General features: G+C 43.7%; 1 protein-coding gene and 1 long non-coding RNA gene across 3 annotated transcripts in view; one reads left to right on the top strand and one right to left on the bottom strand.

The window, feature by feature from the left end:
• Window positions 1-5,006: 5,006 nt before the first annotated feature.
• The window catches only part of LOC118380858 (cysteine protease ATG4B-like), a 29,480-nt gene continuing 17,383 nt past the window's right edge, over window positions 5,007-17,103 (top strand). The window contains exons 1-7 of the mRNA XM_052466691.1: window positions 5,007-5,175; window positions 5,871-5,972; window positions 9,630-9,701; window positions 10,853-10,951; window positions 11,191-11,292; window positions 13,759-13,831; window positions 14,068-14,147. Coding sequence (XP_052322651.1) covers window positions 5,166-5,175; window positions 5,871-5,972; window positions 9,630-9,701; window positions 10,853-10,951; window positions 11,191-11,292; window positions 13,759-13,831; window positions 14,068-14,147 — 538 coding nt within the window. The 5' untranslated portion in view covers window positions 5,007-5,165. The remainder of the gene's footprint in view (window positions 5,176-5,870; window positions 5,973-9,629; window positions 9,702-10,852; window positions 10,952-11,190; window positions 11,293-13,758; window positions 13,832-14,067; window positions 14,148-17,103) is intronic.
• On the bottom strand, window positions 9,711-10,920 carry LOC127908396 (uncharacterized). Of its 2 annotated transcripts, XR_008067102.1 has the most exons (4): window positions 10,775-10,920; window positions 10,592-10,713; window positions 10,314-10,374; window positions 9,711-10,240 (listed from the first exon to the last, which is right to left on the bottom strand). It is a non-coding gene; the product is annotated as an uncharacterized LOC127908396 (long non-coding RNA). The 2 variants fall into 2 exon arrangements; XR_008067096.1 differs by having other exon boundaries at window positions 10,592-10,838.

Consider the following 17,103-nt stretch of genomic DNA (forward strand, 5'->3'; position numbering starts at 1 on the left):
GGTAATAACATGGCTATATACACAGGGTACCAGTACTGAGTCGATGTGAAGGGTTTCTACTAGAGGTAATAACATGGCTATAACACAGGGTACCAGTACTGAGTCGATGGGAAGGGGTATGAGGTTGGAACATTGCTATATACACAGGGTCCAGTACTTCTGTGAAGGGGTACTGATGTTGGAACATTGGCTATATACACGGGGTACCAGTCCACTGATTCTGGGAAGGGGTACTAGATGTTAACATGGCTATATACACAGGGTACCAGTACTGAGTCGATGTCAGGGGTACGAGGTAATAACATGGCTATATACACAGGGACCAGTACTGGTTTGCAGGGGTAGATGTTGGAACATTGCTGCTATAACAGGGTACCAGTACTTCTGGGAAGGGGTACTAGATGTAATAACATTGCTATATAACAGGGTACCACTCTTCTGGGAAGGGGTACGATGTTGGAACATGGCTATATAACAGCCTCCACTCGGAGTCAATGGTGAAGGGGTACTAGAGGTAATAACATGGCTAACTATAACAGGGTACCAGGTCTTCATGGTTATATACATGGTTATATTCTACTAGATGTTGGAACATTGATGCAGGGGACTTGCTTCCATTCAACAACGAGCCTTCGTGAGGTTGGGCGATCAGGCCTGGCTCGCAGTCGGTGTTCCAATTCATCCCAAAGATGTTCGATGGGGTTGAGGTCAGGACTCTGTGCAGGCCAGTCAAGTTCTTCAACACCGATCTCGACAAACCATTTCTGTATGGACCTCGCTTTGTGCACTGGAGATTTGTCACTGGAACTAAGGGGCCTAGCCCGAACCATGAAAAACAGCCCCAGACCATTATTCCTGATTGGTATTTGGCTATGATAACTACTAGTTTAGATAGCTGGCTTGACTAATTTACCAATCCATTTTTTTTGCGGACATGGCTAATAGAGTGACTGTCAGTGACTGACATAACATGAGAAAAATTGCTGATGCACAACCGAATTTCGAACTTGCACCTTGTGTGTTCACCTTGTGTGTTCTATCTCTCAACAGTAAGTTGAGACGCCAACCAAATCACGCTTAGAGCCCCCCAAAAGGCTAGAGTCAAATCAAATTAAAATCTATTTTATTTATATAGCCCTTCTTACATCAGCTGATATCTCAAAGTGCTGTACAGAAACCCAGCCTAAAACCCCAAACAGCAAGCAATGCAGGTGTTGAAGCACGGTGGCTTGGAAAAACTCCCTAGAAAGGCCAAAACCTAGAGAGGAACCAGGCTCTGAGGGGTGGCCAGTCCTCTTCTGGCTGTGCTGGGTGGAGATTATAACAGAACATGGCCAAGATGTTCAAATGTTCATAAATGTCCTATGGTCCTAGGGCACAGGTCCTCCCAGAGAGAGAGTCAGCAAAGAAAGAGAGGATTAGAGCAAGAGTATACTTCCATTCACACAGGACACCGGATAAGACAGGAGAAATACTCCAGATATAACAGACTGACCCTAGACAGCCCCCTGAGGCATGGTCCTAGGGCTGCATAAATACTGGAGGCTGAGACAGGCATAAATACTGGAGGCTGAGACAGGAGGGGTCAGGAGGGCATACTTCCATTCAGGGATAAGACTGTGGCCCCATCCGATGATCACCCGGACAGGGCCAAACAGGCAGGATATATATTATTATTATTATTATTATTATTATTATTATATTATTATTATGATATAACTCCCACCCACATTTTCCAGAGTTTGTGCCCTGAATGTAAGAATTTGAACAGAAGTGATCTGAGGTCATTCGAGTTGCCTCCTCATTAATTCTCCTGCCCCCTAAAAAAAACATAATTCTAAGAATGAGTTTGTGTTGGGCTGGTCCTGGCATATAGTTTACACAACGTTATATCCTATGTTTGAGACCAACACATTGCTGTGGCATGCCTGTATCTCTCTCTCAGAACTAAAATGAGATTCACTTTCTATTATCTCTCTCCTCGCTGCTAGACATGAGCAACTCTCTCCTCGCTGCTAGACATGAGCAACTCTCTCTTCGCTGCTAGACATGAGCAACTCTCTCCTCGCTGCTAGACATGAGCAACTCTCTCCTCGCTGCTAGACATGAGCCTGCAACTCTCTTCTCTCTGCTAGACATGAGCCTGCAACTCTCTCCTCTCTGCTAGACATAAGCCTGCAACTCTCTCCTCTCTGCTAGACATAAGCCTGCAACTCTCTCCTCTCTGCTAGACATGAGCCTGCAACTCTCTCCTCTCTGCTAGACATGAGCCTGCAACTCTCTCCTCTCTGCTAGACATGAGCCTGCAACTCTCTCCTCTCTGCTAGACATGAGCCTGCAACTCTCTCCTCTCTGCTAGACATGAGCCTGCAACTCTCTCCTCTCTGCTAGACATGAGCCTGCAACTCTCTCCTCTCTGCTAGACATGAGCCTGCAACTCTCTCCTCTCTGCTAGACATGAGCCTGCAACTCTCTCCTCTCTGCTAGACATGAGCCTGCAACTCTCTCCTCTCTGCTAGACATGAGCCTGCAACTCTCTTCTCTCCAGCGTTGAACATCATGTATTTCCTTATAGAATCATGGACGTGGGTCGGGTGCTGGAGGAGCTGCCACGCCCCCTGATTAATTGAAATAATTTTGACAAAGTTATGGAATTATTGCCGTCTGTTCAGAAAGAAATGAAATAATTCAGAATACTACTCAAGGAGTAGACCTATAATTTAACCACAGAGGACCAATAGCTTATTTTTTTTTAAATAGACTAGCTGTGGATCAATGGCGGATTTAGGTATAGACGACATGGGTAGCCGCCCAGGGCGGCATCTTGCCGGGGGTGGCACGGGGCGCCCGCACTCTGAATGGTGACATTTGCACGTCAGGTGAATGATATCATGTCACCATGTGGGACTGTGGGTCAATTAACCTTGACAGAGTGGCGCCCTGATTCTAGTTTGTGAGCTAGGCAGGCTAGTTCACAAACTAGCCTGCCAACTTCTGAGTGGGAAGTACGAGATTGGGAGGGGGGCGAGGGTTGGTTGACCTCAGGTCACCCCACTGGAATCCCGAGGTAGGGGGAGCGGGGGGGACTCTATCAAATACAAATTTGTTTCTATTTGTCTTTGTTACTTCTTTTTGATATAAATTAGTCTTATTTTTTTATATATTTTTTATATTTATATAGTTTTAAATGTTAGGATTATTTATTTGTGTTCCAAATGTTGAAATAAAAATGACAGTTAATGCAGAATGGTGCTTTTATTGTGGTGGGTGGGGGGGGGGGGCTGAATGGGGGTTCGCCCACGGAGCCATACAAGCTAGAACCACCACTGCTATGGATTGTGTTACTGTCGACCAATCACAAGGCATATACTGTAGCTTGAGAATGCACAGCAAATCTGTCAGTGAACCACATGCAGCCAGAACAAGCCTTTTGCAATATTTCAAATACTCCTGCTTAAAAGTGAAACAATTATTCGGACTTTAGGCTATCAAAATATTTTATCAACTTCCAAATAAGGCCTATGGAGCGAACATTGTTTTACGAAGTAATACAAGAGAGATACGCTTTTGGCATGAGAGTATGGTCCATTTTGTCCATTTATTGATCGCAGTTTCTCAGTTTGTCAGTGTCAAAGTCACCCGTCATTTCCATCATTTGTGTGGTATTAAAAAATATTCTACTAAAGTCTGAAAAGTGCATGAAATGTGTTTATGAAAGGACAAATTCTGAGTACACGTCCTAGTAATCCATCTGGCCCTGCGGACTTGTGAATGTTGACCTGTTTAAAGGTCTCACTCACATCAACTATGGAGAGCGAGATCACACAGTCGTCCGGAACAACTGGTGATCTCATGCGTGGTTCAGTGTTAGAATAATTTGATCTCCTCTGGTAGGCTTGCATCACTGGGCAGCATGCGGATGGGTTAACCTTTGTAATTTGTGATAGTTTGCAAGCCCTGTCACAGCCGACAAGCATCAGAGCTGGCATAGTAGGATTCGATCTTAGTCCTGTATTGACTTTTTGACTGTTTGATGGCTCGTCGGTTTAACAGGATTTCTTATAAGCTTCCGGATTAGTGTCCCACTCCTTGAAAACGGCAGCTCTAGCCTTTAGCTCAGTGCAGATGTTGCCTGTAGATCCATAAATTCTGGCCGATGACTGATGTGGTACTCTTCAATGTTATAGGATGAATCTTTGAACACATTTGGCTAAACATTTTTTTTAAATCATGAAAACAAAAAATTCAAAAGAATATATCTTTGGTCTTAATTCAAGGTTACAATTATTCATACGGTTAGCAGTGTGGTTACGGTTAAGGTTAGGTTTAAAATCACATTTTAAGAAGATACATTTCAGAAATAGGTGGGGTTTATGACTTTGTGGCTGTGTTAACGAGTGACGACCGTGTTCGAGAGCATCAAAACCGTGATGTATCATGGGTAAATTGTGAAGAACTGACTGATATTCAAATAATAATGAGTCGTTATTTATTGGCTCAACACAAATCAATAAATATTAATAATAAATAATAATAATAAAACTATTACAGGTGAGTTGAAAACTGAGGGGAACGAGGTAAACAATGATTTTGTCTAGAAGGGATACAGTTTATGTCAATATTTTACAGAATTGTCTTTTCGTAGCAGGTTAGGATAATTTACGCAGCAGGTTATGAGAAATTAGATTAAGGTTAGGAATATGTTTAGAGTTAGCTAAAATACCATAACAAAAATACATTTTTGACGTCAGTGTGACATAATCTATATCCCAACTAGCCATGACCGTAAACAAGTGATCACGGGACGGACACGTTGGACAAATTCCTTTCTTCTCTGACTTTCCTGTTTACTTTAGTTGTTCTTGGCTGGCAAGGCAGTCAGTTTGCCAAGTTTCGCTGATCTTCATACTATAAGTGGCAAAGAAAGCGCGTTGAAATTGCTTTCCTTGTACCCTAATCAACACCAACAGATCTGCGAAAATGTTCCGCCTAAAATGAGTCCGGCGGCTTCTTATTGGACGAAATAGTTGCCCCGCCCAAAACAGGAAATCCTATTGGATACTGCAAGGCGATTTCGGCAGTATTGAATTCTCATTGGCCGGATGATATTTCACGCTGCTGGACGGGCCAACAACAACAACAAGATAGGGTGAAGAACTGTCAGGATGGATGCAGGTAGGAAAGATTTCTTAATTAAGGAAACAACGATTTAACACGTTTGTGTTTTAGAGTCACTCTGAACAAAGGCACGGCATAATTTAGCTATTCCATAATGGATTCCAATTTGTACATCAGTTGACGTTTACATCTATTATGAATGTGAATCAAAAATAGTCTTAGCTTGTCTGTTAGGCAGATACTGTTACTAGCTAACAGACAGACAGGCTCAAATCAGCAGATGTCAGTTTGGTAGATTATATAAAACATTTTGCTGGTGAACTAGCTAGCTAACCTAGCAATCATTATATTTTTGACTGAAAACGACGAAACTAAGGTGAAATAAACCCCATGTTTAGCTGCGGCTATGTTCTGTCCTTGACATCAGTTTAACGTTTAGCATAATTGGGTCCCTGACTCCCAAGACAAATCATCTTTTGTCGTCTATACCCATGTAACATAACGTTATTGTCCAGTGTCACTAGAAAACTAACTAGCTACCTACCAACAACTGCAGAAAGGATGGTCACGGAGCTAGCAAGCCAAATCTGTATTTGCAATGTCATTCTCTGTCGCAATCCCATCTTTGGCTAGCTAGCCAGCAAGCTCAACTGTCAATCTGCATTGAGTATGTTTTGCAGTGCTTGGAAGCTAGCTATCTACTCGTCCTGTTACTGAAATAAATATACACTGAGTGCACTTCTATATTTCAGCTACTCTCACATACGACACACTTGGCTTTGGAGAGTTTGACGATTTTCCAGAGACCTCAGAGCCAGTGTGGATCTTGGGGAAAGAATTCAATGCACTCACAGGTACTGAAGACATGGGATCATAAAACGGGTGTACTGTTTCCCCAGTATATGTGTGTTAGAGATGTCCACGATGCTGACAGTGGACTGCCCCAGTATATGTGTGTTAGAGATGGTGACAGTAGACTGCCCCATTATATGTGTGTTAGAGATGTCGACGATGGTGACAGTAGACTGCCCCATTATGTGTGTTAGAGATGTCGACGATGGTGACAGTAGACTGCCCCATTATGTGTGTTAGAGATGTCGACGATGGTGACAGTAGACTGCCCCATTATGTGTGTTAGAGATGTCGACGATGGTGACAGTAGACTGCCCCAGTATATGTGTGTTAGAGATGGTGACAGTAGACTGCACCAGTATATGTGTGTTAGAGATGTCGACGATGGTGACAGTAGACTGCCCCATTATGTGTGTTAGAGATGTCGACGATGGTGACAGTAGACTGCCCCAGTATATGTGTGTTAGAGATGTCGACGATGGTGACAGTAGACTGCCCCAGTATATGTGTGTTAGAGATGTCGACGATGGTGACAGTAGACTGCCCCAGTATATGTGTGTTAGAGATGTCGACGATGGTGACAGTAGACTGCCCCAGTATATGTGTGTTAGAGATGTCGACGATGGTGACAGTAGACTGCCCCAGTATATGTGTGTTAGAGATGTCGACGATGGTGACAGTAGACTGCCCCAGTATATGTGTGTTAGAGATGTCGACGATGGTGACAGTGGACTGCCCCAGTATAAGTGTGTTAGAGATGTCGACGATGGTGACAGTAGACTGCCCCAGTATATGTGTGTTAGAGATGTCGACGATGGTGACAGTAGACTGCCCCAGTATATGTGTGTTAGAGATGTCGACGATGGTGACAGTAGACTGCCCCAGTATATGTGTGTTAGAGAGAGATGGTGACAGTAGACTGCCCCAGTATATGTGTGTTAGAGATGTCGACGATGGTGACAGTGGACTGCCCCAGTATAAGTGTGTTAGAGATGTCGACGATGGTGACAGTAGACTGCCCCAGTATAAGTGTGTTAGAGATGTCGACGATGGTGACAGTAGACTGCCCCAGTATATGTGTGTTAGAGATGTCGACGATGGTGACAGTATACAATATAAAGACCTACTGTAAGCAACAGACTGTATATAAAGACCTACTGTAAGCAGCAGACTGTATATAAAGGCCTACTGTAAGCAGCAGACTGTATATAAAGACCTACTGTAAGCAGCAGACTGTATATAAAGGCCTACTGTAAGCAACAGACTGTATATAAAGGCCTACTGTAAGCAGACTGTATATAAAGACCTACTGTAAGCAGCAGACTGTATATAAAGACCTACTGTAAGCAGGCTGTATATAAAGGCCTACTGTAAGCAGCAGACTGTATATAAAGACCTACTGTAAGCAGGCTGTATATAAAGACCTACTGTAAGCAGACTGTATATAAAGGCCTACTGTAAGCAGCAGACTGTATATAAAGACCTACTGTAAGCAGACTGTATATAAAGGCCTACTGTAAGCAGCAGACTGTATATAAAGACCTACTGTAAGCAGACTGTATATAAAGGCCTACTGTAAGCAGCAGACTGTATATAAAGACCTACTGTAAGCAGACTGTATATAAAGGCCTACTGTAAGCAGCAGACTGTATATAAAGACCTACTGTAAGCAGACTGTATATAAAGGCCTACTGTAAGCAGCAGACTGTATATAAAGACCTACTGTAAGCAGACTGTATATAAAGGCCTACTGTAAGCAGCAGACTGTATATAAAGACCTACTGTAAGCAGACTGTATATAAAGACCTACTGTAAGCAGACTGTATATAAAGACCTACTGTAAGCAGCAGACTGTATATAAAGACCTACTGTAAGCAGCAGACTGTATATAAAGGCCTACTCTAAGCAGACTGTATATAAAGACCTACTGTAAGCAGCAGACTGTATATAAAGACCTACTGTAAGCAGCAGACTGTATATAAAGGCCTACTGTAAGCAGCAGACTGTATATAAAGACCTACTGTAAGCAGCAGACTGTATATAAAGGCCTACTGTAAGCAGACTGTATATAAAGACCTACTGTAAGCAGCAGACTGTATATAAAGGCCTACTGTAAGCAGCAGACTGTATATAAAGGCCTACTGTAAGCAGACTGTATATAAAGACCTACTGTAAGCAGCAGACTGTATATAAAGACCTACTGTAAGCAGCAGACTGTATATAAAGGCCTACTGTAAGCAGCAGACTGTATATAAAGACCTACTGTAAGCAGACTGTATATAAAGACCTACTGTAAGCAGCAGACTGTATATAAAGGCCTACTCTAAGCAGACTGTATATAAAGACCTACTGTAAGCAGCAGACTGTATATAAAGGCCTACTGTAAGCAGACTGTATATAAAGGCCTACTGTAAGCAGCAGACTGTATATAAAGGCCTACTGTAAGCAGCAGACTGTATATAAAGACCTACTGTAAGCAGACTGTATATAAAGACCTACTGTAAGCAGACTGTATATAAAGACCTACTGTAAGCAGCAGACTGTATATAAAGACCTACTCTAAGCAGACTGTATATAAAGACCTACTGTAAGCAGCAGACTGTATATAAAGACCTACTGTAAGTAGCAGAGTGTTAGAGATGTCGACGATGGTGACAGTAGACAGCCCCAGTTAGAGATGTCGACGATGGTGACAGTAGACAGCCCCAGTTAGAGATGTCGACGATGGTGACAGTAGACAGCCCCAGTTAGAGATGTCGACGATGGTGACAGTAGACAGCCCCAGTTAGAGATGTCGACGATGGTGACAGTAGACAGCCCCAGTTAGAGATGTCGACGATGGTGACAGTAGACAGCCCCAGTTAGAGATGTCGACGATGGTGACAGTAGACAGCCCCAGTTAGAGATGTCGACGATGGTGACAGTAGACAGCCCCAGTTAGAGATGTCGACGATGGTGACAGTAGACAGCCCCAGTTAGAGATGTCGACGATGGTGACAGTAGACAGCCCCATTAGTTAGAGATGTCGACGATGGTGACAGTAGACAGCCCCAGTTGTTAGAGATGTCGACGATGGTGACAGTAGACAGCCCCATGTGTGTTAGAGATGTCGACGATGGTGACAGTAGACAGCCCCAGTTAGAGATGTCGACGATGGTGACAGTAGACAGCCCCAGTTAGAGATGTCGACGATGGTGACAGTAGACAGCCCCAGTTAGAGATGTCGACGATGGTGACAGTAGACTGCCCCAGTTATGTGACGATGGTGACAGTGTTAGAGATGTCGACGATGGTGACAGTAGACAGCCCCAGTTAGAGATGTCGACGATGGTGACAGTAGACAGCCCCAGCTAGAGATGTCGACGATGGTGACAGTAGACAACCCCAGTTAGAGATGTCGACGATGGTGACAGTAGACAGCCCCAGTTAGAGATGTCGACGATGGTGACAGTAGACAGCCCCAGCTAGAGATGTCGACGATGGTGACAGTAGACAACCCCAGTTAGAGATGTCGACGATGGTGACAGTAGACAGCCCCAGTTAGAGATGTCGACGATGGTGACAGTAGACAGCCCCAGTTAGAGATGTCGACGATGGTGACAGTAGACTGCAGCAGAAGGCATGCTTCTTTAGCTAACTCATTGTCTTTGCTCATCCAGAAAAGGAAGACATTCTTTCAGATGTCACTTCACGACTATGGTTCACCTACAGAAAAAACTTCCCGCCCATTGGTGAGTAGCCCAATCCTACTGTAGCAGGCCACAAAATAAACCCTACAGTACCATACCTACTGTAGCAGGCCACAGAATAAACCCTAGGACATTACTGATACACCTACAGTACCATACCTACTGTAGCAGGCCAGGAGAATAAACCCTAGGACATTACTGATACACCTACAGTACCATACCTACTGTAGCAGGCCACAGAATAAACCCTAGGACATTACTGATACACCTACAGTACCATAGCACTATGAGGTGCAGATTGGTGAGTAGCCCAATCCTACTGTAGCAGGCCACATAGTAAACCCTAGGACATTACTGATACACCTACAGTACCATAGCACTATGAGGTGCAGATTGGTGAGTAGCCTAAACCTACTGTAGCAGGCCACAGAATAAACCCTAGGACATTACTGATACGCCTACAGTACCATACCTACTGTAGCAGGCCACAGAGTAAACCCTAGGACATTACTGATACACCTACAGTACCATACCTACTGTAGCAGGCCAGGAGAGTAAACCCTAGGACATTACTGATACACCTACAGTACCATACCTACATAGTAGCCAGGCCACTGATACATAAACCTACTTAGGCCACATTACTGATTACACCTACAGTACCATACCTACTGTAGCAGGCCACATAGTAAAGCCTAGGACATTACTGATACACCTACAGTACCATACCTACTGTAGCAGGCCACAGAGTAAACCCTAGGACATTACTGATACACCTACAGTACCATAGCACTATGAGGTGCAGATTGGTGAGTAGCCCAATCCTACTGTAGCAGGCCACATAATAAACCCTAGGACATTACTGATACGCCTACAGTACCATACCTACTGTAGCAGGCCACATAGTAAACCCTAGGACATTACTGATACACCTACAGTACCATACCTACTGTAGCAGGCCACATAGTAAAGCCTAGGACATTACTGATACACCTACAGTACCATACCTACTGTAGCAGGCCACAGAATAAACCCTAGGACATTACTGATACGCCTACAGTACCATACCTACTGTAGCAGGCCACAGAATAAACCCTAGGACATTACTGATACACCTACAGTACCATAGCACTTTGATTGTATACGCCAATAAGATTAGCCTATCAGGTGCAGATTGTTTCAATGTGTTCCAGGAGGGACAGGGCCTACGTCCGACACAGGCTGGGGCTGCATGCTGCGATGTGGACAGATGATCCTAGGCGAGGCCCTGGTCCGCAGGCATCTAGGCCGAGGTATGAATGACTGCTTTTCTAAATCCTGTGCCGTAATCTGTTCCCTGAAGCATACATTTATTTATTTATTGTGTGTACCCATCAACATTTAACTTCTGTTATTCAAGTTATCAAATGTACTTCACCAAATAATCTACGGCGCTGTTGTGATACAAATCTCTTTTGTTGCACTTGTACTCTGTGTTTTCTGTACAAAGAGGTTTCAACCAGCCATTGATAATGGTGTGTTTGTTAAGCAGACTGGAGATGGGGGAGGAGCCAGTCTCAGAGAGAAGACTACATCGGTATCCTCAACGCCTTCCTTGACAAGAAAGACGGCTACTATTCTTTGCATCAAATCGGTGAATACTGACTTGTAAAATCTTATACGACGATGCACTGTCTTGAGACAAGTCATACTTTATATTCAGAAAGGAATGGGTAGTATTTCTGACACCAATAGCATTACACTATATTTACTATGATGACATCAGTGGCATCTATCTTTATTAGGATAATTACATCTGTGTACTGCAGCCCAGATGACATCTTTATTAGGATAATTACATCTGTGTACTGCAGCCCAGATGACATCTTTATTAGGATAAAACATCTTTGTACTGCAGCCCAGATGTCATCTTTATTAGGATAAAACATCTTTGTACTGCAGCCCAGATGACATCTTTATTAGGATAAAACATCTTTGTACTGCAGCCCAGATGACATCTTTATTAGGATAAAACATCTGTGTACTGCAGCCCAGATGACATCTTTATTAGGATAAAACATCTGTGTACTGCAGCCCAGATGACATCTTTATTAGGATAAAACATCTGTGTACTGCAGCCCAGATGACATCTTTATTAGGATAAAACATCTGTGTACTGCAGCCCAGATGACATCTTTATTAGGATAAAACATCTGTGTACTGCAGCCCAGATGACATCTTTTTGAGGATAAAACATCTGTGTACTGCAGCCCAGATGACATCTTTTTGAGGATAAAACATCTTTGTACTGCAGCCCAGATTACATCTTTTTGAGGATAAAACATCTGTGTACTGCAGCCCAGATGACATCTTTTTGAGGATAAAACATCTGTGTACTGCAGCCAAGATGACATCAGTGGCATCTATCTTTATTAGGATAAAACATCTGTGTACTGCAGCCCAGATGACATCTTTATTAGGATAACACATCTTTGTACTGCAGCCCAGATGACATCTTTATTAGGATAAAACATCTGTGTACTGCAGCCCAGATGACATCTTTATTAGGATAAAACATCTGTGTACTGCAGCCCAGATGACATCATTATTAGGATAAAACATCTGTGTACTGCAGCCCAGATGACATCTTTATTAGGATAAAACATCTGTGTACTGCAGCCCAGATGACATCATTATTAGGATAAAACATCTGTGTACTGCAGCCCAGATGACATCAGTGGCATCTATCTTTATTAGGATAAAACATCTTTGTACTGCAGCCCAGATGACATCTTTATTAGGATAAAACATCTGTGTACTGCAGCCCAGATGACATCAGTGGCATCTATCTTTATTAGGATAAAACATCTGTGTACTGCAGCCCAGATGACATCAGTGGCATCTATCTTTATTAGGATAAAACATCTTTGTACTGCAGCCCAGATGACATCTTTATTAGGATAAAACATCTGTGTACTGCAGCCCAGATGACATCATTATTAGGATAAAACATCTGTGTACTGCACCCCAGATGACATCTTTATTAGGATAAAACATCTGTGTACTGCAGCCCAGATGACATCTTTATTAGGATAAAACATCTGTGTACTGCAGCCCAGATGACATCTTTATTAGGATAAAACATCTTTGTACTGCAGCCCAGATTACATCTTTATTAGGATAAGACATCTGTGTACTGCAGCCCAGATGACATCTTTATTAGGATAAAACATCTGTGTACTGCAGCCCAGATGACATCTTTATTAGGATAAAACATCTTTGTACTGCAGCCCAGATGACATATTTATTCGGATAAAACATCTTTGTACTGCAGCCCAGATGACATCTTTATTAGGATAAAACATCTTTGTACTGCAGCCCAGATGACATCTTTATTAGGATAAAACATCTTTGTACTGCAGCCTATGATGACATCAGTGGCATCTATCTTTATTAGGATAAAACATCTGTGTACTGCAGCCCAGATGACATCAGTGGCATCTATCTTCATTAGGATAAAACATCTTTGTACTGCAGCCCAGATGACATCTTTATTAGGATAAAACATCTGTGTACTGCAGCCCAGATGACATCTTTATTAGGATAAAACATCTTTGTACTACAGGCCAGATGACATCATTATTAGGATGCCACTAACATCAGTTGTCTGTGTACTACAGCCCAGATGACATCATTATTAGGATGCCACTAACATCAGTTGTCTGTGTACTACAGCCCAGATGACATCATTATTAGGATGACACTAACATCAGTTGTCTGTGTACTACAGCCCAGATGACATCATTATTAGGATGCCACTAACATCAGTTGTCTGTGTACTACAGCCCAGATGACATCATTATTAGGATGACACTAACATCAGTTGTCTGTGTACTACAGCCCAGATGACATCATTATTAGGATGACACTAACATCAGTTGTCTGTGTACTACAGCCCAGATGACATCATTATTAGGATGCCACTAACATCAGTTGTCTGTGTACTACAGCCCAGATGACATCATTATTAGGATGCCACTAACATCAGTTGTCTGTGTACTACAGCCCAGATGACATCATTATTAGGATGCCACTAACATCAGTTGTCTGTGTACTGCAGCCCAGATGGGAGTCGGGGAGGGGAAGGCTATAGGCCAGTGGTACGGACCCAACACAGTGGCACAGGTACTGAAGTAAGTACAGTCTCCAGTCCAGATAACGACCACCTCTGTGGTACAGATGATGACTGCACTAGCCTGGTCCCAGATCCTCTGTGTGCGCTCTTGCCAATATCCATTGCTGTCATTGTCAAGCCAGACATTGGCATGAGCACAAACAGACTGGCCCTCAGACCATGGCTGCACAGTGTGTGTGTGATACAGATGATGACTGCTACACTGTGTTGACTATCACCGGTCTTGCCCCTCAGGAAACTAGCTGTGTTTGACTCGTGGAGTCGCCTGGCTGTACACGTTGCTATGGACAACACTGTGGTGATCGAAGAGATCAGTGAGTAGTGAACACAGTCATGGTACTACAGGATTAACACAGTGCCTCGTCAATCTATAGAACATACATGGCTAAAGAGGAGGGGCTATCAACTGTTAGTCCCACTCATACATGGTTAAAGAGGAGGGGCTATCAACTGTTAGTCCCACTCATACATGGTTAAAGAGGAGGGGCTATCAACTGTTAGTCCCACTCATACATGGTTAAAGAGGAGGGGCTATCAACTGTTAGTCCCACTCATACATGGTTAAAGAGGAGGGGCTATCAACTGTTAGTCCCACTCATACATGGTGAAAGAGGAGGGGCTATCAACTGTTAGTCCCACTCATACATGGTTAAAGAGGAGGGGCTATCAACTGTTAGTCCCCCTCATACATGGTTAAAGAGGAGGGGCTATCAACTGTTAGTCCCACTCATACATGGTGAAAGAGGAGGGGCTATCAACTGTTAGTCCTACTCATACATGGTTAAAGAGGAGGGGCTATCAACTGTTAGTCCCCCTCATACATGGTTAAAGAGGAGGGGCTATCAACTGTTAGTCCCACTCATACATGGTTAAAGAGGAGGGGCTATCAACTGTTAGTCCCACTCATACATGGTGAAAGAGGAGGGACTATCAACTGTTAGTCCCCTCATACATGGTTAAAGAGGAGGGGCTATCAACTGTTAGTCCTACTCATACATGGTTAAAGAGGAGGGGCTATCAACTGTTAGTCCTACTCATACATGGTTAAAGAGGAGGGGCTATCAACTGTTAGTCCCACTCATACATGGTGAAAGAGGAGGGGCTATCAACTGTTAGTCCCCCTCATACATGGTTAAAGAGGAGGGGCTATCAACTGTTAGTCCTACTCATACATGGTGAAAGAGGAGGGGCTATCAACTGTTAGTCCCATTCATACATGGTGAAAGAGGAGGGGCTATCAACTGTTAGTCCTACTCATACATGGTTAAAGAGGAGGGGCTATCAACTGTTAGTCCCCCTCATACATGGTGAAAGAGGAGGGGCTATCAACTGTTAGTCCCCCTCATACATGGTTAAAGAGGAGGGGCTATCAACTGTTAGTCCTACTCATACATGGTGAAAGAGGAGGGGCTATCAACTGTTAGTCCTACTCATACATGGTTAAAGATGAGGGGCTATCAACTGTTAGTCCCCCTCATACATGGTTAAAGAGGAGGGGCTATCAACTGTTAGTCCCACTCATACATGGTTAAAGAGGAGGGGCTATCAACTGTTAGTCCCACTCATACATGGTTAAAGAGGAGGGGCTATCAACTGTTAGTCCCACTCATACATGGTGAAAGAGGAGGGGCTATCAACTGTTAGTCCCACTCATACATGGTGAAAGAGGAGGGGCTATCAACTGTTAGTCCCCTCATACATGGTTAAAGAGGAGGGGCTATCAACTGTTAGTCCTACTCATACATGGTGAAAGAGGGGCTATCAACTGTTAGTCCCACTCATACATGGTTAAAGAGGAGGGGCTATCAACTGTTAGTCCCACTCATACATGGTGAAAGAGGAGGGGCTATCAACTGTTAGTCCCACTCATACATGGTTAAAGAGGAGGGGCTATCAACTGTTAGTCCCACTCATACATGGTGAAAGAGGAGGGGCTATCAACTGTTAGTCCCACTCATACATGGTGAAAGAGGAGGGGCTATCAACTGTTAGTCCTACTCATACATGGTGAAAGAGGGGCCATCAACTGTTAGTCCTACTCATACATGGTGAAAGAGGGGCCATCAACTGTTAGTCCCACTCATACATGGTTAAAGAGGAGGGGCTATCAACTGTTAGTCCTACTCATACATGGTGAAAGAGGGGCCATCAACTGTTAGTCCTACTCATACATGGTGAAAGAGGGGCTATCAACTGTTAGTCCTACTCATACATGGTGAAAGAGGAGGGGCTATCAACTGTTAGTCCCACTCATACATGGTGAAAGAGGAGGGGCTATCAACTGTTAGTCCCACTCATACATGGTTAAAGAGGAGGGGCTATCAACTGTTAGTCCTACTCATACATGGTGAAAGAGGGGCTATCAACTGTTAGTCCCACTCATACATGGTGAAAGAGGAGGGGCTATCAACTGTTAGTCCCACTCATACATGGTTAAAGAGGAGGGGCTATCAACTGTTAGTCCCACTCATACATGGTGAAAGAGGAGGGGCTATCAACTGTTAGTCCCACTCATACATGGTGAAAGAGGAGGGGCTATCAACTGTTAGTCCTACTCATACATGGTTAAAGAGGAGGGGCTATCAACTGTTAGTCCTACTCATACATGGTGAAAGAGGAGGGGCTATCAACTGTTAGTCCTACTCATACATGGTGAAAGAGGGGCTATCAACTGTTAGTCCCACTCATACATGGTGAAAGAGGAGGGGCTATCAACTGTTAGTCCCACTCATACATGGTGAAAGAGGAGGGGCTATCAACTGTTAGTCCCACTCATACATGGTGAAAGAGGAGGGGCTATCAACTGTTAGTCCTACTCATACATGGTTAAAGAGGAGGGGCTATCAACTGTTAGTCCCAATCATACATGGCTAAAGAGGAGGGGCTATCAACTGTTAGTCCTACTCATACATGGTGAAAGAGGGGCCATCAACTGTTAGTCCCACTCATACATGGTTAAAGAGGAGGGGCTATCAACTGTTAGTCCTACTCATACATGGTGAAAGAGGAGGGGCTATCAACTGTTAGTCCCACTCATACATGGTGAAAGAGGAGGGGCTATCAACTGTTAGTCCCACTCATACATGGTTAAAGAGGAGGGGCTATCAACTGTTAGTCCCACTCATACATGGTTAAAGAGGAGGGGCTATCAACTGTTAGTCCCACTCATACATGGTGAAAGAGGAGGGGCCATCAACTGTTAGTCCCACTCATACATGGTGAAAGAGGAGGGGCTATCAACTGTTAGTCCCACTCATACATGGTGAAAGA

This window comes from Oncorhynchus keta, chromosome 1 (genome assembly GCF_023373465.1).
Source record: "Oncorhynchus keta strain PuntledgeMale-10-30-2019 chromosome 1, Oket_V2, whole genome shotgun sequence".
NCBI classification, from domain to species: domain Eukaryota; kingdom Metazoa; phylum Chordata; class Actinopteri; order Salmoniformes; family Salmonidae; genus Oncorhynchus; species Oncorhynchus keta.